General features: G+C 33.3%; 1 protein-coding gene across 1 annotated transcript; it reads left to right on the top strand.

The window, feature by feature from the left end:
* Nucleotides 1-295: 295 nt before the first annotated feature.
* On the top strand, nucleotides 296-23995 carry LOC143055940 (uncharacterized). The gene is made up of 7 exons (XM_076228995.1): nucleotides 296-421; nucleotides 5808-6432; nucleotides 19255-19400; nucleotides 19974-20136; nucleotides 20555-20691; nucleotides 21503-21650; nucleotides 22924-23995. Exons 1-7 carry the CDS (start codon nucleotides 385-387, stop codon nucleotides 23192-23194), a joined length of 1527 nt encoding a protein of 508 aa, XP_076085110.1. The 5' UTR covers nucleotides 296-384; the 3' UTR covers nucleotides 23195-23995.
* The last annotated feature ends 2111 nt before the right edge of the window (nucleotides 23996-26106 follow it).

Below are 26106 nucleotides of genomic sequence, written 5' to 3' on the forward strand. Positions count from 1 at the left end.
TTGCACAAAAAATTATAGATGGATATAGGAAGATGTGGTATAAGTTCTAATGAGACAACTCTCCATCCAAGTCACAATTATAAGTCAAGGTACGGTCTTCAACACGGAGTCTTGGCGCACACCGAACACCAAGCCATACAGGGCCCTAAACAAATACTAGTGTAAAACCATTCAAACGGGAAAACCAACTATTAATACACGGTAAATAGTTTGTTTACAAATTCATTTACGCATGAAATTGACAATTCCACCCCAAAGTTCCTTGTAATCCATCAATGTCAAATACTGATGATTTCATTCGTTAATACTGTTGGCGATTTAAGGACATTTATGTCTTGGATTTACTGAGAAAGGATCAACTATTTCAAAATTTTGAAAGAAAAAATGTTTGTTTATGGAGTTAAAGTATTTTCTTTTCTAGGTAAGATAAAAGTGTTAAAACTAAAAGGAAAAGCATACATATTAATTTGGGTTTGATAGATCACAAATATCAGTATTTGTTTTAATACATCTGTACACGAAAATTAGTGACTTATGTCACAAAGCCCTCAGCTTTCTAATTTTTATACGACAATCTGCGAGGTTAAATTTCAAAAAGAATAATACAAACCGTAAAATAGAAAATATCTTTGAATATTTTTCTCTCAAAACACACTCAACAGAGAAGCAGAATTTATTTCACAATTCGATATTAATTGTTTTCCAACTTTGTAGTTACCGGACTGACAAAGTTCAAGTGAACCGTATTCAAAGTACAGAAATCTGTTTTAACAAACACTAAAAAATAATTCATTATAATGTTGTATGACCAGTTAAATGACTATTATATGATTATAAGTTGAGAAAAACTTCTTTGAAAGACTCGATAGAGTCGCTCGCCAAAATACTCATTAATTGTCCCTTTTCAGTTTTATGTCGTCGGGTATTTATATAATCTTTACTGTTCGCTTGTTTGTTTTTTCCGTCACAATACTCCTTTTATTCAAATTAGTCCATCGAAATAACAAAATAAAAAGCAAAGCAGAACATTAATGCAAATGTAGAATAAAGTGAATCCTTACACTAAAATATTACTTAGCCGTTGTTCTTCTTAAAATCAAAAGCATCGGATTACCATTTGTAATTTGAAGCGATTCGTTTAGTTTTATCAGTCGTAAGTGATCTTTGTATCGTTTTGATGTTTGTCGGGTTGTTCTTATATTTTCTTTTTCTAATTATAATGTCTGCATTTTGTATTGCCCTTTGCCATTTTCACCGACCTTTTTATTGACGTTACGCACGGTAATGCGTTCGGATTAAAATTACGTTATTATATGATTTAAGAACGCAACCATTTGCCTATACAAATTAAATCACCAACATCCATATATCTACAGAAAGGCCCGGACATGTTTTTCTTATTTTAAGTTAATTCTATAAATTTTTGCACCATACATTTATTTTATTGAACACACAAATCTTACTTTTACGTTAAAAATTACATGTCCGGCGTAACATTTCAAATTAAATAAAATGCATTTTTCTATGTTCCGTTGTAATTTTGCACGTGAAATCTGCGAAATTTAGTATATCAGCTTCCTACTAGATTTATATTATAACATCATACCCATTTTTTGTTATTGGCTGAAATTTGAAGCAAGCCTTTAACGAAATATTCAGCAAAGGAACCTGTCTTAATGTGTTAGGAGGAAAGTTTATCAACATTTCAGTTTTATTATTATCCCTATAATGTAATAAAATCATATTAAAACTATACACAATAGAAAGTTCTGAAAAAGATAAACATTTTCAAAGTTTCAAATGTAAAAAAAAACTTTTTCGTGAAGCAGAATTTTAAAAAATCGAATGTCTAGCCACTATGTCCAAACGTAATTTTTGTCCATTCCTTAGGTGAAACATGTTGTATAAATACTAAATGTGCATTTATAGTACAAAACTAACATATTTATAAGATACAAACTATAAGTTCATACAAATGGCTAAATGAGTCGGGTGTTTTCGCAAACATGATGACCTTACAATTTTTTTCGGAAAGCATTCCCTATGTCTAGCCATTATGTCCAAGGGCGTCATTTTGACGTTTCTGCACAGTGGCGTCTATTATACAAATACACACTATTTACGAACTGTTTAGGCAGTCAAAATGATGCCGGGAAATGTTCATTCCAAAATGGTCTGCTGAATCAAAAATAACACTCAGATTAGAAAAACACACAAACATAAGGAATAAACCCTTTATAGACATTGGGGAAAAAGGGGGATGGCCCGAGAGATAATTTCTTATGGACAAAAGTTTTCACGCAAATCTAAAACACCTTTATAGATTAGAAACCGATTAGAATCCGAGGTACAATGGTCTTATAATTTTTAAAGAATTAAATAAATGCGTATTTGTAAAATAAAACCATCAGTGCTAAAAAGATAGAGAAATAGTCTGAAAACTCGCACAGACACATACAAATATTAGACAAAAGTGAGTCCAATCTAAAATAAACCCAATTTCAACTAAAATCCTTGTAAAAAGAAATATTGCTGAATTATTATATGACCGATTATTATGAAATAAATGCCATAAGTGTTTATGTTCAATTTGTCAAAAAAATGTTCATCTATATTTTTGTCACTCCAGGAGCAAGATTTTTTTAAAAGGTTGCTTTGTATTCGGATGTGTCTACTTTTGTGTTTCAAATGTCTGGTTATGTAAATGTATTTCAGTTGTTTCCTGTAATTAGTTAATACTTCAGCTTTATCATGTACATCTTTTGAATATTCATTTTATTAATTAACTGTTTGCAAAAGTATAAATTACTCTAAATTATAGGGATTTTCTGGTAACTTAACGGAAAACCCTTGCCGTTTTTGGCACAACCTTTTTGATCTTTTGGTCCTCGATGCTGTTCAACTTTGTACTCGTTTCGGCTTTAAACTTTTGTATCTGTGCGTCACACATAGGTCTTGTGTGGACAAAATACACTTCTGGCGTATTAAAATTTTGAACTTGTTGCCTTTTGTTGGCTGTTGTTCGTGTGATTCTTTGTCAATTGTGTTCTCCAATTTATTTATATTGTAGTCCTGTGTTGTCATTTTGATGTTATATTTCACATGGCCATAAAAGTGCGAGGTTTGGCATGCCACAAAACCAGGTTCAACCCACCATTTTTTCCTTTAAAAATGCCCTGTACCAAGTCAGGAATATGGTCATTGTTATATTATAGTTCGTTTCTGTGTGTATTACATTATAACGTTGTGTCGTTTGTTTTCTCTTATTTTTGAGTGTAAATTCACATTGCGATAAGACGTGTCACGGTACTTGTCTATCCCAAATTCATGTATTTGGTTTTGATGTTATATATACATGTTATATTTGTTATTCTCGTGGGATTTTGTCTATATGTGTTACATTTTAGTGTTATGTCGTTGTTCTCCTCTTATATTTAATGCGTTTCCCTCGGTTTAAGTTTGTTATCCCGATTTTGTTTTTTGTCCATGGATTTATGAGTTTTGAACAGCGGTATACTACTGTTGCCTTTATTTGTATCCTTTCCAAAATTAAATTGTTTTCATCTCATTACAGATCAGGAAAAAAAACGATCCTTACTTAATTGCCTTATACATGATAAATTTTGAAACATTTCTTCACGGCTTATTGTATTTATTTGATAAAAGTCGATTGAGTAGGTTCTCCGCTCTTGATAACAAAATTTCAAAGTTAGTATATGGCGTCATATTTGTCAATTATACATGTTACGTCTTGCGACGCAATACCGTGCGTAACGTCATAGTCTTTTTTTTTTTGGTTAAACATTACCGTGGAAATACTTAGAGGAATAATTCGCAATTTTTAACTTATCATTTGAACATGTTCATTATAACATAAGAAAAACACATTCACAACGTTTGAATGTATATTCCCTTTAGTAACGGATAATATTGTACATTTGTAATATTTTTGGTTTTAACTCGTTTTTGAATGCAAATTACCATACCTTTATCTACTGATTTCAAAAACCTACAATTATTGATGCTTTCTATATATTTTGGTAATTGGTAGGACGTTTTTTCATTAAAAGAAGCAGTCATTAAACACCTCCTTGGTTTTGTACTGTAACTATAATGAAGATGTGGTATGATTGCCAATGAGTCAACTCTCGGCAAGAGACCAAATGACACAGAAATCAACAACTATAGGTCACTGTACGGCCTTCAACAATAAGAAAAGCCCATACTGCATAGTCAGCTATAAAAGGCCGGCCCTGAAATGACAATGTAAAACAATTCAAACGAGAAAACTAACGGCTTAGTTTATGTACAAAAAATGACTAAAACACAAATATGGAAACATAAACAAACGACAACCACTGAATAACAGGCTCCTGACTTGGGACAGGCATATACATACAGAATGTGTCGGGTTCAACATGTAAGCGGGATCCCAACCCTCCCTCTAACCTGGGACAGGGGTATAACGGTACAATATAAGAACGAACTATAACTGAAATCAGATGAAAAAGGCTTAACTCATCAGATGGATACAAATACAAATACTACAAATGCAAATGGACATTTACTTTTGCGTATACCTTATAAATAGGTTATGTTTCGATTTTACATATTACTATGGTTCTGGCATTCAAGTATACAGGTTGTTTTCGAAACGGTATTAGAGGGACATACACGTACTTCGTTAAAACATGTTTTCGCAAACGGAGATTTTATACAATGGCCTCGCCTCCAGAAATATAATTACAACTTCCTACATGTTATAAATCAAGCGCAGGTATTGAATGAATTTATTAAAAATACATGTTTATCAATTTGTCATATTAATATGTAAACAGCTTGAATGAGAAAATCTCACGCTATTTTTTAATATGAAGTCGTTGAATTCTTCGTGAACAGCAAGCCATATTAAATTCGATGTTTCAAACTGTTAAACTCTAAAGGTCATTCCAAAGTAGCCACACATATTGCTTACTACAAATTGCTCTTGTGTTGTACTGTAAATCATCTATCCCAGGTAGGGGGAAGGGTTTGACGCCTAAAAAAATAGTTCAACCCCTTCATATTCTGCAGATGCCTGTCCAAAATCAAAAGCCTGTGATTCAGTTTTTGTCATTTCTTGCTGTGTATCACATGTTTTTCGTTCATAGTTTTGTACATAAAAATATTATTAGTTTTCTCGTTTGAATTGTTTTACGTTTGTCATTACGGGGCCTTTTATGGCTGAGTATGCTGTATTGGTTTTGCTCATTGTTGAAGACGGTATTACGGTATATACTTGTTAATTTCTAGGTCATTTGGTCTTTGGTGGAGAGTTGTCTCATTGGCATTCATACCTCATCTTCTTAATTTTATATAACCTGTTTTATAGGGGTTTTCCCCTCACAATTTAGAAGTACAATAATGCACTTTGAGAAGCAAAAACATAATTGCAGCAATAATTTTCAGATCACTTTATTATGAGCATATTAACTTATCCATCTGCTTTTTACTGTAATATATATATATATATTCAAAGATTTTGTTTTTAAAAGACATACATTTTATAGGGTTTTACTGTTGTGATTCATATCAATTGTTTTATAATGACATGTTATTTGTAACGTTATGGTTGTATGCATGCAACTATGTTACAATTCCAATGCAAAATTCCCAAATTATTTAAGGGTCTCATTTAAAATATAGGACAATATTTTAACAGCTTAAATTTTTAGGGCCGAAAGCAGGCTTAATTTAGTAACACAAATCACCGGTACACAAATCAGGGATAATTTATCATTAAAACTGACATATTATCTTTGATGCAGGATTTGCAGTAACAACTCTGTTGATAAGTGTTACGGATGGTCAACCTGGTCTACCACCATGGCAAGGAGGATCAATGAATGCTATCCCGGATGCTGATGGTAATTGGCAGTATGTTGGTGAACCGAATGGACAAGACGACTCACAACCAACAGAACCCTTTACAGGAGATAAAGTTCCAATACGACTTAACAGTCCAATGCCACAAGGAGGCAGAAGGCCGAGACCAATGAGATTAAATGGTGTTGGCGCAGTAAACACTGGCGAGACAGGCTTTGACAATCAACATAGTCCTGGTAGAAATCCTCAAAATTTAAATAACAGATTTGGAGATAGCAAAAGCAATATGACACAATTTATGCGAGGAGTAATGAGGAAAGGCAAAGGTGTCATGAATAAAATAATGCAAGCCATTAAATCTGGGAATAATAGCAGTGTGTTTATCTCACGACAATCTAGACAATTCCTACCATCAGCATGTACACAAGAAATGTTGCAAATTCAAACTGACTGTTTCTCTAAGAATGGCTACACTATGGACTCTTTCTTTCACACGTTACGCAATGGTAGTTTTTCTGACACCAAGCAATCGAGTTCCTTGGATGGCATCAAAGAACAACTATGCAAGTAAGTAATCAAGTTTTTTTTTATAATTATTATATATGACCAGACATGTATTCATACATTCATTATCCTGAATAGGTATTTTTTAGTTCCAGAAAGACCCCTTTTTGGCCCCAAAATATAGCAGTTTTACAAAATTATTAAGATGTAAACTTTTAGCCATTTATTGGAAAGTAGAATACTTCTGTTACATAAATATGGACAGTTTTGACAATACAATGCACATATATTGTGCACTAGTATAATTACATCAAGCTAAATTACTGAAATCTGATTTCCTAATGTTATGATTTGAGTTATTAAATGGAAGTTACCTCATTTGTGTTTATTCTTGGTGGTAGGTGTACATGATGATAATACATACCATATATACACAGGTTGAGAGTGAACACGGATGCGGCTAATTTCCTTTTTGACAAAAATTATTTCGATAAAAAACATCTGAAAAGTTCAATATTATGGCATATAAGATAGATTTTTCATATTTAAGCTTGGATTTGGTCGTCTTAAATGACTTAATAAGTTCAAATCTTTCACATAAACTAATTGAATCGACTGAAGTAGACTCTTAAGTGTAAAATCTTCCATGAGATGAACCTGAAGTTGGAGGCCAAAATCAGCCATTACCGGTACTACTCTTTTATGATTAGATTCAGACCCAGATATAACGATTGGTGACGCATCCAAAATAGGACACCCTTATCATTTAGCAGGGAATATAGCGATATCGCCCTTTTTTAAATTAGAGTCGTATTAATTTAGTTGTTTTTTTATGTAGTTCGTTGTTTTTAGAAACACAAGAATTTGTTTCTTTCGGTAATTGTGTTGGATATATACTCTTGCTTTTTTAAAATGACAATTTGTTTTCGATCGCTGTTGGTTTTAAGCAATCCCGATGAACGTTCCTCAAGGTACACGTTTTGTGTGCGAGGAAACATATAATATTTTACTCATTCCCCAAGAATACAATCCACATGATATATAATGCTTCAACATTGGCATGATTGATATAATTTATGTTGACTTAATTCTAGATTTATACAAACAAGCCAAGTTTGTAATCTGTTGTCTCCTATTGTTATTCTTTTCTGTAGTCTCCTATTTGTTTTTCTAAGTGTAATGTTTTATATTTATTGAGTCTCATAAAGTGAAATATTGTTTCTGTACTTTTAGTATGATGTTGTATAATTTGTATAGTTGTTGGAGTGAGTGGTTGCCAATACTTCTTGTCTTTGCCTCTAGTGTCAGTGATCAAAACATTTCAGGTCACCAGTGGCAGGCTTACAAAATTTTTATAGACATAAATTTATTTACCTTTCCCAAAGATCAAGGCATCAATAAGCAAGCCTTCCATTGATAAGATGAAATGTTTAATGATCACATCAACTTATATTTTAACAGGTGTAACTTTTGAGGTAAAATTTTTTCTTCTGTTTGTATTAATGAGCAAGTCTTGACTCTACACTTACTCAAAGTAAAACTCTCATAATAGAACAAATCTCAATTAAAGTCCAGATCTCATCCTTGTAATTGAGCAAATACCAGCTCCGAAAAACAATACCAAATGTAACATAAGGGATATCTGTGTGTAAACCAAAACATGGTCTTAGCAAATCATACTGGCTTAAAGCAGAAAGATATATTAGAATGAATAATAATTTTATTATAAAAAAAAATTAATCAATCTGGTTTTGGCCTTAGGGAAACTTAGGGAAACACTCAGCATACAAAACAATTTTGAGTTCCTGCCTGAGCAAGTCAGCTTGCAACCTCCAGTGTGAGGAAGAACCTGCCTGCCCGACAATACGCCAGCCGGGGAATGTGAAGCGAGGGTTCTCCACTTAGGTGATGAGACTAGGCGTCTCATCTGCAGCCGGTGTGTGCAAGGTCTGCATGGGGATAGCCCATGTACTTGTGAAGTAGCAGGGGTCTATCAAACTGGCGCTGGAATAAATTTGATAAAATTTTTCCCCGAAATGCTTGGGGATGAATGAAATTTTAGAAATAACCAGTGATAAAATTCCATCAAGGAATTGAAATTAAAAAATAAAATATATATCACTAGTAAAAACTGAGATGTTTCCCTTGTCATGAAACATTATTGAAGGTGTTAGGTCGGTGGATGGTGGGTGGTAAATTAAATAATAGCACTGTAAAACTATATCAACTAGTCAAGCCTGCTATGAACCAAAAAAGTGATTATACAAAGACCATGCATATGGCTTCACACACAGATAGGGTACATCAATCAACAGTGGGAGGAGTCTGGCCTCACTGACCTTTAGATAATGTACTAATTGTTGTGTAATTATTTTCTATAAGATCTGGTATCATAATCTGCATTTCTTCACCAACTGTGATTGTTTATGACATGTATCTGATTAAGAAAAGATTAGAGTGTGCCTCCTAGTGAGATTCCAGTTGTAACTTCAAAGTGTCAAATGCCAGGGATTTAACCTCAAGATGTACCAAGTGGTCTGTGTATGTTAATTAAAAGTATCAATAATGTCAGCATCTTTATTATCACATTAATTATTAAGTGTAAGCTGGAATGTCAGTTTGTATAAACAGTACTTATATTATTATATATAAGTACCATATTTATACAAACAAGCCAAGTTTGTAATCTGTTGTCTCCTATTGTTATTCTTTTCTGTAGTCTCCTATTTGTTTTTTCTAAGTGTAATGTTTTATATTTATTGAGTCTCATAAAGTGAAATATTGTTTCTGTACTTTTAGTATGATGTTGTATAATTTGTATAGTTGTTGGAGTGAGTGGTTGCCAATACTTCTTGTCTTTGCCTCTAGTGTCAGTGATCAAAACATTTCAGGTCACCAGTGGCAGGCTTACAAAATTTTTATAGACATAAATTTATTTACCTTTCCCAAAGATCAAGGCATCAATAAGCAAGCCTTCCATTGATAAGATGAAATGTTTAATGATCACATCAACTTATATTTTAACAGGTGTAACTTTTGAGGTAAAATTTTTTCTTCTGTTTGTATTAATGAGCAAGTCTTGACTCTACACTTACTCAAAGTAAAACTCTCATAATAGAACAAATCTCAATTAAAATCCAGATCTCATCCTTGTAATTGAGCAAATACCAGCTCCGAAAAACAATACCAAATGTAACATAAGGGATATCTGTGTGTAAACCAAAACATGGTCTTAGCAAATCATACTGGCTTAAAGCAGAAAGATATATTAGAATGAATAATAATTTTATTATAAAAAACAATTAATCAATCTGGTTTTGGCCTTAGGGAAACTTAGGGAAACACTCAGCATACAAAACAATTTTGAGTTCCTGCCTGAGCAAGTCAGCTTGCAACCTCCAGTGTGAGGAAGAACCTGCCTGCCCGACAATACGCCAGCCGGGGAATGTGAAGCGAGGGTTCTCCACTTAGGTGATGAGACTAGGCGTCTCATCTGCAGCCGGTGTGTGCAAGGTCTGCATGGGGATAGCCCATGTACTTGTGAAGTAGCAGGGGTCTATCAAACTGGAGCTGGAATAAATTTGATAAAATTTTTCCCCGAAATGCTTGGGGATGAATGAAATTTTAGAAATAACCAGTGATAAAATTCCATCAAGGAATTGAAATTAAAAAATAAAATATATATCACTAGTAAAAACTGAGATGTTTCCCTTGTCATGAAACATTATTGAAGGTGTTAGGTCGGTGGATGGTGGGTGGTAAATTAAATAATAGCACTGTAAAACTATATCAACTAGTCAAGCCTGCTATGAACCAAAAAAGTGATTATACAAAGACCATGCATATGGCTTCACACACAGATAGGGTACATCAATCAACAGTGGGAGGAGTCTGGCCTCACTGACCTTTAGATAATGTACTAATTGTTGTGTAATTATTTTCTATAAGATCTGGTATCATAATCTGCATTTCTTCACCAACTGTGATTGTTTATGACATGTATCTGATTAAGAAAAGATTAGAGTGTGCCTCCTAGTGAGATTCCAGTTGTAACTTCAAAGTGTCAAATGCCAGGGATTTAACCTCAAGATGTACCAAGTGGTCTGTGTATGTTAATTAAAAGTATCAATAAAGTCAGCATCTTTATTATCACATTAATTATTAAGTGTAAGCTGGAATGTCAGTTTGTATAAACAGTACTTATATTATTATATATAAGTACCATATTTATACAAACAAGCCAAGTTTGTAATCTGTTGTCTCCTATTGTTATTCTTTTCTGTAGTCTCCTATTTGTTTTTCTAAGTGTAATGTTTTATATTTATTGAGTCTCATAAAGTGAAATATTGTTTCTGTACTTTTAGTATGATGTTGTATAATTTGTATAGTTGTTGGAGTGAGTGGTTGCCAATACTTCTTGTCTTTGCCTCTAGTGTCAGTGATCAAAACATTTCAGGTCACCAGTGGCAGGCTTACAAAATTTTTATAGACATAAATTTATTTACCTTTCCCAAAGATCAAGGCATCAATAAGCAAGCCTTCCATTGATAAGATGAAATGTTTAATGATCACATCAACTTATATTTTAACAGGTGTAACTTTTGAAGTAAAATTTTTTCTTCTGTTTGTATTAATGAGCAAGTCTTGACTCTACACTTACTCAAAGTAAAACTCTCATAATAGAACAAATCTCAATTAAAGTCCAGATCTCATCCTTGTAATTGAGCAAATACCAGCTCCGAAAAACAATACCAAATGTAACATAAGGGATATCTGTGTGTAAACCAAAACATGGTCTTAGCAAATCATACTGGCTTAAAGCAGAAAGATATATTAGAATGAATAATAATTTTATTATAAAAAACAATTAATCAATCTGGTTTTGGCCTTAGGGAAACACTCATCATACAAAACAATTTTGAGTTCCTGCCTGAGCAAGTCAGCTTGCAACCTCCAGTGTGAGGAAGAACCTGCCTGCCCGACAATACGCCAGCCGGGGAATGTGAAGCGAGGGTTCTCCACTTAGGTGATGAGACTAGGCGTCTCATCTGCAGCCGGTGTGTGCAAGGTCTGCATGGGGATAGCCCATGTACTTGTGAAGTAGCAGGGGTCTATCAAACTGGCGCTGGAATAAATTTGATAAAATTTTTCCCCGAAATGCTTGGGGATGAATGAAATTTTAGAAATAACCAGTGATAAAATTCCATCAAGGAATTGAAATTAAAAAATAAAATATATATCACTAGTAAAAACTGAGATGTTTCCCTTGTCATGAAACATTATTGAAGGTGTTAGGTCGGTGGATGGTGGGTGGTAAATTAAATAATAGCACTGTAAAACTATATCAACTAGTCAAGCCTGCTATGAACCAAAAAAGTGATTATACAAAGACCATGCATATGGCTTCACACACAGATAGGGTACATCAATCAACAGTGGGAGGAGTCTGGCCTCACTGACCTTTAGATAATGTACTAATTGTTGTGTAATTATTTTCTATAAGATCTGGTATCATAATCTGCATTTCTTCACCAACTGTGATTGTTTATGACATGTATCTGATTAAGAAAAGATTAGAGTGTGCCTCCTAGTGAGATTCCAGTTGTAACTTCAAAGTGTCAAATGCCAGGGATTTAACCTCAAGATGTACCAAGTGGTCTGTGTATGTTAATTAAAAGTATCAATAATGTCAGCATCTTTATTATCACATTAATTATTAAGTGTAAGCTGGAATGTCAGTTTGTATAAACAGTACTTATATTATTATATATAAGTACCATATTTATACAAACAAGCCAAGTTTGTAATCTGTTGTCTCCTATTGTTATTCTTTTCTGTAGTCTCCTATTTGTTTTTCTAAGTGTAATGTTTTATATTTATTGAGTCTCATAAAGTGAAATATTGTTTCTGTACTTTTAGTATGATGTTGTATAATTTGTATAGTTGTTGGAGTGAGTGGTTGCCAATACTTCTTGTCTTTGCCTCTAGTGTCAGTGATCAAAACATTTCAGGTCACCAGTGGCAGGCTTACAAAATTTTTATAGACATAAATTTATTTACCTTTCCCAAAGATCAAGGCATCAATAAGCAAGCCTTCCATTGATAAGATGAAATGTTTAATGATCACATCAACTTATATTTTAACAGGTGTAACTTTTGAGGTAAAATTTTTTCTTCTGTTTGTATTAATGAGCAAGTCTTGACTCTACACTTACTCAAAGTAAAACTCTCATAATAGAACAAATCTCAATTAAAGTCCAGATCTCATCCTTGTAATTGAGCAAATACCAGCTCCGAAAAACAATACCAAATGTAACATAAGGGATATCTGTGTGTAAACCAAAACATGGTCTTAGCAAATCATACTGGCTTAAAGCAGAAAGATATATTAGAATGAATAATAATTTTATTATAAAAAACAATTAATCAATCTAGTTTTGGCCTTAGGGAAACACTCATCATACAAAACAATTTTGAGTTCCTGCCTGAGCAAGTCAGCTTGCAACCTCCAGTGTGAGGAAGAACCTGCCTGCCCGACAATACGCCAGCCGGGGAATGTGAAGCGAGGGTTCTCCACTTAGGTGATGAGACTAGGCGTCTCATCTGCAGCCGGTGTGTGCAAGGTCTGCATGGGGATAGCCCATGTACTTGTGAAGTAGCAGGGGTCTATCAAACTGGAGCTGGAATAAATTTGATAAAATTTTTCCCCGAAATGCTTGGGGATGAATGAAATTTTAGAAATAACCAGTGATAAAATTCCATCAAGGTCCAAAAACTCAGATGGAAACAGCTGAGTGCCCCCAAGGATTTAGGATTAAGATTTTTTCACCTTCAATAAAGTCATGAGAAAAAAAAATATATATATAAAAAATAACAATGGAAAAATCTATGTACATGAATGTGTAGATCTGTATTCTAAAAACATTATTATGTTCATGTTAATATTTTCCTAACAATTCTTGTGCATATTTAATTGAAGTAGATGACACTCTTATATACCTGCAGTAACTATCAGAGGACCAGCGTCCTAGTGTTTTGACCAAATGGTCTTCAATATGTGCTTTACCTGCAGTATTGGCAGCTCCTATGCGTAGGCTATGACCATTATAGTGATCAGGATTGAAGCCACATATACTAAGTACTTGTTTTATACAATTAATGAAATAATTCCTTTCTAATGCCAAAGCATTTTGTGAGATAAAAAGTGGATCAGATGGGAGACCTTGTTTAAGACTCTCTCTAACTTGTAAATATTTGACTAAGATTTTAAAAGGACAAATTTGATTTTTTACTTTATGGAGTTGAATATCTACACCTTTCCTGAAAGGGTCTGTTTTAGACTGTTTCAATTTCAAAATTATCATATCTTTATGCAAAATAATATCTCCAATACATAAATTAACAGATGGGTCAAATTGGTTGGCTTTCAAGACAGTAAATTCTCCACATCTCATAAAGCCATAAAAACCTACAGTACATACTGCTTCTAGCATTAAATCAATAAAAGGGGTAAACACACCTTGTCTTAGACGAAATATAATTTTCTCTAAAATTTCGAAAGTAATAGGTAATCTTTTCTTGTTATTTGGTTTTTGAAGTTTTTTGACAGAGTTCAAAATGTAGGAGAGTCTATCTAAGGGTGTGTTGTTGTCAGATTCTAAGGGATCCTTACAATTATTTTTTAAATATTTGTATCTTATTCCACATAAATACAATTTTATGGTAGAATACTGTAGTTTCAAAAAATGGAAACAATATGCAGTAAAATAAATCAAAATGTCTTCTGAAATAGGTGGTAGGTAATTAAATTTAAAATTGTTCAGCAACATAAATCTCTCAAAATGTTTAAATCCAGTTTCATAAGCACTTCTTGTTTTGCTTGCAATAGCAATATCCCAAAGTTGATGAACTATTTTGTTCAGGACCACATTACTACTGAACTGGGTGGGCACTGATGAGGTTGAAGTGCTGCATTTGGAGCCAGCCTGCGGAAACGGTCCATCTGAAATCGAGACAAAGCGTCACTTATTTAATTTTCATATCCTGGTACATGTTTTGCACTGAAATGAAAGTTATATTTACAGGCACACCATGTAAATTGTCGCATTAAACTCATGATCTGTAAGCATTTAGAGCGACCTTTTTTCACTATTGCAACTGTTGCCTCATTATCACACCAGAAAAGAAAACGTTTTTTAGACCACTTGGAACCCCATAGAATAGCTGCCACTACAATAGGATACAGTTCCAGGAAAGCCATTGAATATTTTTTCTCATCTGGTAATTCCAAATTTCCTGACCATGAAGAAGAAAACCATTCTCCTTTATGATAACCACCGAAGCCTTTAGTTGATGATGCATCTGTAAAGAGTTCCATGTCGAAGATTGAAATGTAATCTTTATTGTAAAACATATTTACTCCATTCCAATTGCTAAGAAAACGCAACCAAAAGTATAAATCTGTTCGGCACTCCTTAGTTAGGTGAACATAATGGTGCAGATCATTGACGGTACAGGACAGATTAATAAGATATGAAACAAAGGTTCGACCAGGAAGAATCACCCTTGAAGCAAAATTTAGATGACCTAAAAGCTGTAAAAGTTCCCTTTTAGTGCATTTTCTTTTCCTATAAATTTTTGAGATGAACTCACAAATACGTTCAACTTTATTAGTTGGTAGTCGAGCTTCCATTTTTTCAGTGTCCAGTATAATACCCAGATACTCCAAACATTTGACAGGACCTATAGTTTTGTGACTAGCTACTGGTATGTTAAGCTTTTTAAAAATCATCATCATAATTGCCATTGTTCTTTCTCCATCTGCTGATGGTGAATCAATGGTCAAAAAGTCATCAAGCAAATGTAATATGTTTAGAATTTTGTAATTTTGTGTTGCTATGTGGCAAATAGCTTGGGACACATGATCAAAAATTTTTGGGCTGAAACGACAACCAAAGGTTAATCTAACAAAAAAATAATACACCTCACACCATTTTATACAGAAAAATGGCCACTGGCTTGGAAAGATAGGACAAATTTTGAATGCGTCTGAAATATCGAATTTACAAAGCCAGGAGTTCCTTCCTAGACGCAAAATTATATCAATGGCATCATCTATCTTGACATAGGACATTGAATAATTATTTTTATCAATCAAATCATTTATGCTTGAATGTTCATCATCATTGTGAGGGGAGGATAAATCTAATATTAAGCGTTTTTTGTTTGAGTATTTCCCCTCTGCTATCCCTATGGGACTAACCCTATAATTCTGAAAGGGGAGGTTGTTAAAAGGCCCGTACATGTATCCTCTCTCTACCTCAACTGATATTAAGGCACTTGTAATTTCTGGTTGTGACCTTGCTGAAAAACTATTTCTGCATTCTTTTGTAGGTAAATTTACTTCTGATATCATAGTATCAAAACCCTTTCGTAGACCATTACATAAATATTTTACAAATGATTTGTCAGGATAACTTAATAGTTCAATTTCGAGCTTATCCACATTAATTGGGGAAGTAGCTTCCTTTGGAAAGTCCTCTAATACTAGTCATTTTTTAAAATGTTTCCCACTATTCTGAGATGAAATAGGTAAAAGGGGTTTCGCAAGTGAATTCTGCTCTCCACCTTTGTTTGAGACTCTGCAATTTGGTAGGGAGTGGTTAGATAGGTTACACTTGGAACAGACATGCCTATAGGAACAGTTGATTCTTGTGCACCCCCTGGCAGTGTTGAAATTGTTGCAAACCTCTTCCCCCTTGAAATATACACGTGTTCTGCCATTTTTGTCTAACTTATCGGATGAAGGACCTGAATCAATGGAAGCTTCAAACTGCCTTGAATTTTTGTTAAAATGTGACTGGTAATTCCCAGAAGTTTGTAGTGAACAGAAAGCTGTGGTATGATCTGCCATATTACAGATATTACAAATGTTTATGCTAGCCCCAGCTGTAACTAAATTTAAAATATCACGATCCCTTTTACTCCAATCAATTTTTACAAACTTTTCTCTTAACAAAGTTGCAGCTTTTGCAGAGAACATTTTATGGTAATCATAAAACTTATCTCCAAAAAAGTTGCATATATCAATGATGTCGTCTTGATATGCGTCCAATTCGGCACGCCTATCTGGGAAAACAGTTGTCATAACCCTTTTAAATTTTCCAAAAGCCCTAATAAATTCCTGCAAAGACAACTTTCTGTTCAAACGTGGATCAGGCTTTCCTGAAACATTTAATTCTATACCATTAGCCAAAATATTATTTGTTTGGGGACATTCATATCTTGGTATTAACAAAGATGCCAAGTTAATATCCTTACCCTCAATGATCTGTTTTTGAAGAATAGGAGAAATGATATCCACATTTGAAAAAGAATCTGAGCGCACTCCTTGAAATCCATGTTGAGTAGATGAGTCTCGGGCATCTAACTGCTGTACGGTTGGAGACGGATAAATCAAATCCTGTTGTAATCCTGTTTGAAATATGGGAATATTCGGAACTTGATCCATGTGATTAGTTGTAGAACTTTGAGCTTTATACCATTGCTGAAGGTTGAATCCACTGCTGTCAGTATTAGTCCCTTTGTTTAAATTCTGGTTAAAATGATTCAAACTTTGTTGAAAGCCACTGAAACAATGTGCCAGCATGGTAGACATTGTAGCCATACTGTTGAAATTAGAGTTCTGCATTGGAATGTCATTGGTAATTCCACCTGTATTACTGCTTGTTACTTGATGGTTTACACTCATTGTGTCCTGTTCTGCCAAGGAAGTATTGGGAACAGGAATATTGTTTATGTCCAAAGAGGCTAAAGGTTGTACATTGGTCCCACTGTCTGTTACAGCTACTTCAGGTTCTGTACTCAACGGATTGGATGTATCATTGTCAGAAATAGTCCTGTTTTGTTGAATTTGTGGTGTAGTAATCCCACTTGTGTTAGAATTTTCGATATATAGTTGTTTTAATACCGATTTGGGTAAAGAACTTGGAGTTTTTATGCCTTTTTTGTCCAATTCTTCTCGAAATTTTTGTGAAGTCCAGTTGGATGGATTGTTTAAATCCCATTGTCTATCAGAAATAGCTGAATTTGCATATGGAGTAACTCTATTCCTTCTTGTGCGAACACCTTTTCCTCTGCCAGACATTATGTCACGAGTGAATAAAATAATCCAAATTATAAGTAGTTGTTTAAATTGAATAATAAATTAAATAATAGCACTGTAAAACTATATCAACTAGTCAAGCCTGCTATGAACCAAAAAAGTGATTATACAAAGACCATGCATATGGCTTCACACACAGATAGGGTACATCAATCAACAGTGGGAGGAGTCTGGCCTCACTGACCTTTAGATAATGTACTAATTGTTGTGTAATTATTTTCTATAAGATCTGGTATCATAATCTGCATTTCTTCACCAACTGTGATTGTTTATGACATGTATCTGATTAAGAAAAGATTAGAGTGTGCCTCCTAGTGAGATTCCAGTTGTAACTTCAAAGTGTCAAATGCCAGGGATTTAACCTCAAGATGTACCAAGTGGTCTGTGTATGTTAATTAAAAGTATCAATAATGTCAGCATCTTTATTATCACATTAATTATTAAGTGTAAGCTGGAATGTCAGTTTGTATAAACAGTACTTATATTATTATATATAAGTACCATATCATTAAAGAGTATTAACAATATTATTTAATTGGACGCGACTGTCGTACAAGTTAGAGGTTTACCGCTGTAACACCAGGTTTAATCCACCATTTTCTACACTTCTAAATGCCTGTACCAAGTCAGGAATACGACAGTTGTTGTCCATTCATTTTTTTTTTATGTGTTTTGTCATTTGATTTTGCCATTTGATTAGGGACTTTCCGATTTTATTTTCCTCGGAGTTCAGTATTTTTGTGATTTTACTTATTTCTGGTAAATATGAAACTGAGCAAAAGTCAATATTACAACTCCTGCCAATGTTACAACTCCTGCCAATGTTACAACTCCTGCATGGCAAGTCGATCTTCGACGGAATTATTTGTGTTATGTTAAGATCCATTTGTTTTCTTTTATACTGTTTAATGTTTGATATTTGTGGTTCTGGTCATGGATGTCATACCATATGTTTTCTTGGTTGTCTTTTGTCTTACAGCTCCTCGTTTACTTATTCCTTCATTTTGTAAGCCCTATGCTCGGAAAGATTCCGGTGAAGGTAGTCATGGACTGAAAGAACGCAATGTATCGACAGCGGATGCGCTGGATGTGTGTGTGGTTTTTTTTTATAAGATTCCAGTTTGCAACCATTTAAGACAAAATTTACCTTAAACAATATTAGCTTTTAAGATATCATGTACTCTTTTTTCTTAGTTTTGATATCATGCATTTGTCATGTATAATTTGGCTTTCCTAATCTTTGACTAGAGATCTATTCACACAAAGCATAACAGATTCTTTACGTTTAAGTTTACTTTTCAATATGTTTGAAAAAATAAAATAGATCTTTTTTTCTCTAAGACTTAGACATTGTTATTCTAAATTTTAGAATTGCCACTACAAAACGAGTTTAGAATAGTTCTGAAAATTTAAAAACGACATTTTCCACCAATTGAAATAACTAAATAATAATAAGTGATTGAATATTTCTATAACAATCGAATTTCAATGCCCAGCTTTGTTGCTTTCATTATTGTTTCGAGATTTGAAAGGTTCTTAAGCAAAATTAGAAAATTAGGCAAGTCTGGAATATGACAGTTGTTGTCCATTCGTTTGATGTGTTTTATCATTTGATTTTGACATTTGATTAGGGACTAACGTTTTGAATTTTCCTCGGAGTCCAGTATTTTTGTGATTTTACAAAAGACAACCAATTTTTTACATAGCGTCTCTTCTTTCAGAAAGAGACAAGGCATCTTGGATTGTGCTATTCCAGCCATAATTGGGAAACGAGACAAACCGCCATGCCTTGATGTTCATGATTATAATTTTGGACAAGAAATGGCACTGAAAGGTCTACGAATCGTTCAGGACGTATGTGAAACAGGTTTGTTTCAAGTAACCCTCATTTATTGCCAATAAGAACTATACTATAAATGAAAGTGATGTATTCCATATGAGATGAGAATACCTTTGTATTTGTATTTTGTTTGTTTTCAATAACAACCATTCACCTTAATTCTCAAAAAATAAATGTCTGAATTGTTCAATAAATGTAGTTTGCAATTATAGTTGCGAGTGATAGTGTATAAGTATAAACATTCAATATATGTGACCGTTTTCGAGTTTATGAAGTTTACTATTATTTACGCCTTCTATAGCATGTAAAATCAAGGTGCATGTACAATTACGTAATAATGTTTATTTTTTTCTACAAGTTCGCTTTCATCATTATTCACGTAAAGTCTCAAGAAAGAAATGTATACACAGTCAAACAAATGTAGCTTGCAATTACCAACTAACAACATTATTTACTTTTGAAAATTTCAACAATGTGAAAGTTTATGACATTCGTTACACTTTCTTTATATAGCATATATATGTGTGCTTGTACAATTACATATTCTTAATTTCTCCTCCAATTGATATCTTAATTTGGATCCTGTCTGTGTAATTTTAGGACTGTTACCCCCATCACCAATATGTGTACCGTTAGTGAACAGAGAAATGCAAAGATGTTATACCAAAGTAGGTTTTAGTCCCGATATGTTTATCTCAGACGACAAAGATGTGGAGGGAGCAGTCATTGGAAAAGATATGGATGCTGCACAAAAGTTTTGTGGGTACGTAGACATTAAACAACATGCAATTTCCGTCATGAGATGAAAAACAGCAATAAAAGCTAAATTTCATTGATTTTTGTGACCTTTGTATTTTTTTGTGCTGTGGGTGTACTGGCTTCGTGTTTTAGATGAATACCCCTGGCCATATACTTTCGTTTCTATTATAAGAGACATATTTTTTTTTAAATTGTTGCTTAAAAGGATATCCTGTTTTGCCTTTTTTGTCATCTGTGCCAGCATCATTTTTTTTTATCTCTATTTTTTTTTTATTGTTTTTTTTATTGGATCGTCAACGTACGTGTACAATGTTTTTTTGCGTTGATTTAAACTTTTTGATTTAATTATTTTTTATTAAAATCTTTTTAAAAACTATTGTTTTCAATGATAACAGTTTGAAGTGATTCTTTTTTTTTTACAGATCAAGAAAACAATTATATGATTGCATGAGACTAGTCATGAAGAATTGTCCTCAGGCAGAGGAATATTTAATGATGTCAGGACATGATCAGACAGCCATTGAAAAAAGTATAGATGTTCTCTGCGACAATAAAAAAGGTGAGTTTAGTCTTCCCTACACGTTTTATCATGATACCATACATAAGTTAAACCCGGTTTGACTGTCCATCAGCTTTCAACCTACCTAGTCCTTTTTTATGCGCGGAGACACACAGGGCAAGATGTCACAGAGCAACCAACTTAACATATAAAGTCACAATACCTTTCTTTCCTTTATGAGCTTTTGAGTTTAATTCCATTTTTACAGAAGTTTACTTCTCAAGAACAATTTTCGATATTCTTTTTTGTTAGTCTATTTTTTTTTAATCTCTTGCAATTTTCTCTCCAATTGGAGGCGTCTAAATTAAATGTACAATTGTATATTCAATGCTCCTTTATTTCTATTTTATGTCTATTTTATATGTCTTATTAATGCTTTTTACTACTCAAAATTGCATAACATCTTCTAAATATGATTCTCTAATGTGTATTGCCTAATGAAAACCATTTTTTTTATCTTTTAAATTATCTATTATAACTCCTATATGATACCATTGTTTACAACTATTTCATATGTTTTTACACAATTTCATGCTTGCCTTTTTCTGTGTGAAAATTATCTTATTTTCTTGACATTATCGTTAAATCAAGGTTATTCTTAATTTTGGCAGTGCTGTCTTAATACTGCATTTATTTTCCTTGATAATGCAGTTAAAATCAGTGGCGGATCCAGAACTTTTCATAAGGGGAGGGGGGATGGGGGCGCTGACCCCAGCCCCCTAGATCCGCTTATGAAAATAGTATGTATCCCGATGCCTTAAAGGGAAACAACAAAGTGTATACCCTAAACACAGTTTACAATATTTTTCAGTGTATGTTGACGGATTAAATTGCTTCCAGACCCCGAGCGAAACTGTACATAACTGTATTGATGTAATGTCATCTCAGACATTAGATCTCGAGGCTAGACAAATGTGGAAGTCCATGGGTAAAGATGATTTCTTAAAGGAATTTTGCAGGTAAATACTATTGCTGTAAACAACAAGGTTGATTTAAAAATATCAACTCCCAACAACAACAAAATACGATAAATTAAAAGGGATGAAATACAAACTAACGGTACAGAAAGGCAGGTTTGATTAAATAGCGTTTGAAAGACAATAGATATGAACACAACAGAATGTTTTTTTATTTTGGTTTAAGGATGCTCTTTCTTTTCATCATTGGAATGAGAAATCTAAATTTGACGATAAATATTTTGTGTCATGAATTGGTTTCTCTCCGCTACATTTCAAAGCTTTTAGGACAGTCTGCAAAAAGTAAAATCACAAAAATACTGAACTTAGAGGAAAATAAATTCGGAAAGTCAATAATCACATGGCAAAATCAAATAACAAAACGCATCAAAACGAATGGACAAGAACTGTCATATTCCTGACTTGGTACAAGCCATTTATATTATATTTTTAACGTATTTGTCCTTTTTATATCTTCTGTTTAATGTGCCTTTCCATTTTCTCGATTTCGTCTAGATTGCGTTTTTAACACATTCGTGTAGTCCACTGCAAATTAATTGTGCACCATGGTTTGCAAAATCTGTGAATTATGTATGTGTTTTCACTAACATTGTCTTCTAATTTATGACCCCTTTGCCAGACCATTTATAATTTGTTGTTCAATGTACATATTTAGCACGATCAACATAAAAAAGGTTGCTCCATGTTGATATTTACACAATAACTGTTCTTTTTCAAGTCATTTGCTCTCATGAACACAAAAAACAACTTCCTGTTATGACTAAGAGACATTTAGAAAATAAAGGAACGTCGTGTTGTTAACTTTTTTCTTTAATTCTTATACGATTCATTCTTTCCGGACATGTTGATTATTTTTATTTAATCAACGTGTGGTTCGTTTGATCTCAGTTTGCCGTTAGTTGAAATTCGATAACGACGTCTACTTTTCTTGCTTTCTTGTGACGTCATGAAAAAAGGGGTCTATACCTGATGATGTCATATACAAAGAACATATCTTTTTGCAATTCATTCTAAAAGAAGGATAATGTTTGTCTGCATATCGTATACAAATCATTAGAGACACCGATTCCACCAACAAATCTCGTGCAATAACATATTTATTCACTATCAACAGTTTAATTCTAACTTTAAAACACTCGGCGAGCCTCGCGTTTAAAATCAGTAAAAAGTTAACCGTCTCGAATGGATAAATATTGTATCACGTTGCAATTGTAGAATCTATATTCATATATTGATTTGTTTACATATTTTATAGAATTCGTGTTCAGCATATGGAGTGTGACACCACTGCATGGAAGGAGAGTTGCCATGAAGTTACCGTAGGGCTGAAGAATGAATTTCAGTGCGCCATGTTGCCAGGGATATGTCATAACATCACAGAAATCGATGACATTCTTCACAATAATGTTTGTAGACGTCAGGCTTTTCTTCAAGCTTTAAGAAGTTCATACGGTGGAGCAAGTACCCCAAGCTCTTGGGTTTTATCAATTGCACTTGCAGTGGGACTAAGTTTATTCTTTCTATAAATACTATTAATATGCCATGTAAAACTACCTTTTAAAAAAGATAGTTTGAAATTTTTATATAAGTGCTACTGTGTATATAATTAATTTTTTAATAATCAGGTAATATTTATGTTTATTGTACTTTTGAACATTTGCAGTAAAAATTATGTGTAAACACTCATTAAAAATTATTCAATGGAGTAATAGTGTTTAGTATGTTGTCGTCATGTCTTATATATCAAATAGAGGCAGACAAACATTGGGTCTGAAAAACCTCAATGAATTTTTATCAAAATCAGAAATATCTATGAACTCAATTCGACAATATTGCAAATTTGTATATTAAAAAACGAAAAAATCAAAACCGTTTAGAATTAAGAGGGGAAATATGATGTCTAAGTAATGCAAGCATAGTAATATTATGTAAACCGAATATGATAACCTTCATATATTTTCACTCTAAATTGTATCACAAACATTTCACAATTCTGAGTATAACGATGACAAATACACTATGCTGCAATCACTATCTAATTAAAGTTGTAGACGGCGTGTCTCTTATATCCCTTAATTATGAGCATTTAGAATGCAGTCCTGAATATTTCTATCATTAAATATGTTGTATACAACTTACAATTCTAAAGTTCTATACAAAACTTTTTATCAATTTTGAAAATGTCTACGAGTCAAAATGTTTAATGATTTACGTTCTGCCGTCGTAAAAGTAGCAATTTAAGGTATGCACAGTTGAAATAATTTTCTATTTCAATGGGAGCATTCATGTTGCTTTTTATTAGATAAATATGGTCGAGGAATATAATTATTTCTTTTATCTTATTGAAATCTGTCTTTGAACAGCCTTCCATTATTTGTAATCATATCAACCACATATATATACATACGATAGGTACGGGTATATATAATTATTTACTATTAATGGAACATTTTCATGTTACAATGTCTAAAGAGTTTAGGAGTTTTTACATCACAGAAATTCTCTAAAGATAACAATGTCGATTCATTTGACTAATGATCACTCAGTTGAAATCATTATATTATTACAGTTGTAAAAATTCTTTTAAAAGTCATTTCTGATATTGTGTAGATCGGTATTATCATTTGTATATTAATTTTGTAATAAAGATGAAAAACTAAAAACTTTATCTTATCTTGTTATAAAATTCTTGATATATGGTTCTGTTTATGTTAATGTTACAAAGAATGCAACTTGGACACAAATATTTAAGCATACATTATTTATCTCTGCATTTTACTCTAAGAGGCTGTAAAGTGATCACCATAGAATTCACAAATAGCCTCTGTTTAACTTTTGTATTAATTGCTGTTACATAACTTTTCAACTGTAGATTCGTGTGGTAGGGGTATGCGAATATCCTAAGCCAAGAACATATTTTGGTTGGTCTTTTCGGTTGCTGTCTGTTTTCTTTGTTTGGTGTGAACTAATTTAAGCATACACTTAATGTAAGTCTTTCAATTTGCCATGTTTCCCATTTTGTATTCCACATTGAAACTAATATTGCCATTGATCACACTTCGAATTTATTGAAAACCTTCTAAAAGATAAAAAAGAAAAGAAAGAAAACGAAATGGCATCTTGCAAAGTTCTTAAATTGTACTGTCAGATGTATTGATAATTTCAACGAGTGCTTACATCTGATATATCCCAGCGAACTTGATATCACAAGTCCATGTTTTGTATTTGAAAATCTTCGTTATTGTTTTTTTTTTGTTTGATCTACACTTTAACCGATTGTGTCCTATTCCCGATTTCGACTCTTTTAATGCATGAGGATTTGTATGGCGGATAATGCATGCATAGTTGGAGATGTCTAACCTGTTGACACACCCAATATCGCTCCTTTTTGTAGTCCACGCGATTCCCTCAGTACTTGTTTCTTGCCCTTTTTGTCTTTTCTGAATTAATTTACAAAATTTGAACATCAGTAAACTAAAGTCACCTTTACCTAACATTCACAGCAAAATGTATTTACTTTTCCATTACCATGATTACACTGATTGTCACTTAATATCAATCTACTTTCTGGTTTTGATGGTTAATATTACCTTAATCATTCTTTATTTTCCAGAATTTCACTACACTTGTGGGTCCGTACACTTGTCTGTTTTGTTTTAATTTGATATATATATATATACAGGCGATTTGGTGTCACGATATCACAGTAACATGGGTTCGAATCCCGGCGAGGGAAGAACCAAAAATTTGCGAAAGCAAATTTACAGATCAAACATTGTTGGGTTGATGTTTAGACGAGTTGTATATACATTATGTACACAGCCATGTATCACCATCATTGATGGCGATCCGATGGATACATCTGTTGTAGAGTTGTCACTGACTCAGACGTACTTATGAATATAATTATTTTCTGTGACTGTATCTTACATTAATTTGTAGGATCCTTTACTATAGATAATTTAGCTGATCTGTAACAATAACATCTTCATGCCTTATATATCATGTACTGTAGTACGCCGCTAGATTAAAACTGACGTGGAAAGGTAACACATGGCCAGCGAAAGCTCTATTATGGTAGAGCCCAGGTGGTCGTGCGGTCTAGCGGGACGGCCGCAGTGCAGGCGATTTGGTGTCACGATATCACAGTAGCATGGGTTCGAATCCCGGCGAGGGAAGAACCAAAAATTTGCGAAAGCAAATTTACAGATCTGACATTGTTGGGTTGATGTTTAGACGAGTTGTATATATATTATGTACACAGCCATGTATCACCATCATTGATGGCGATCCGATGGATACATCTGTTGTAGAGTTGTCACTGACTGAGACGTACTTATGAATATAATTATTTTCTGTGACTGTATCTTACATTAATTTGTAGGATCCTTTACTATAGATAATTTAGCTGATCTGTAACAATAACATCTTCATGCCT

Source organism: Mytilus galloprovincialis, chromosome 13 (genome assembly GCF_965363235.1).
Source record: "Mytilus galloprovincialis chromosome 13, xbMytGall1.hap1.1, whole genome shotgun sequence".
Taxonomy (NCBI): domain Eukaryota; kingdom Metazoa; phylum Mollusca; class Bivalvia; order Mytilida; family Mytilidae; genus Mytilus; species Mytilus galloprovincialis.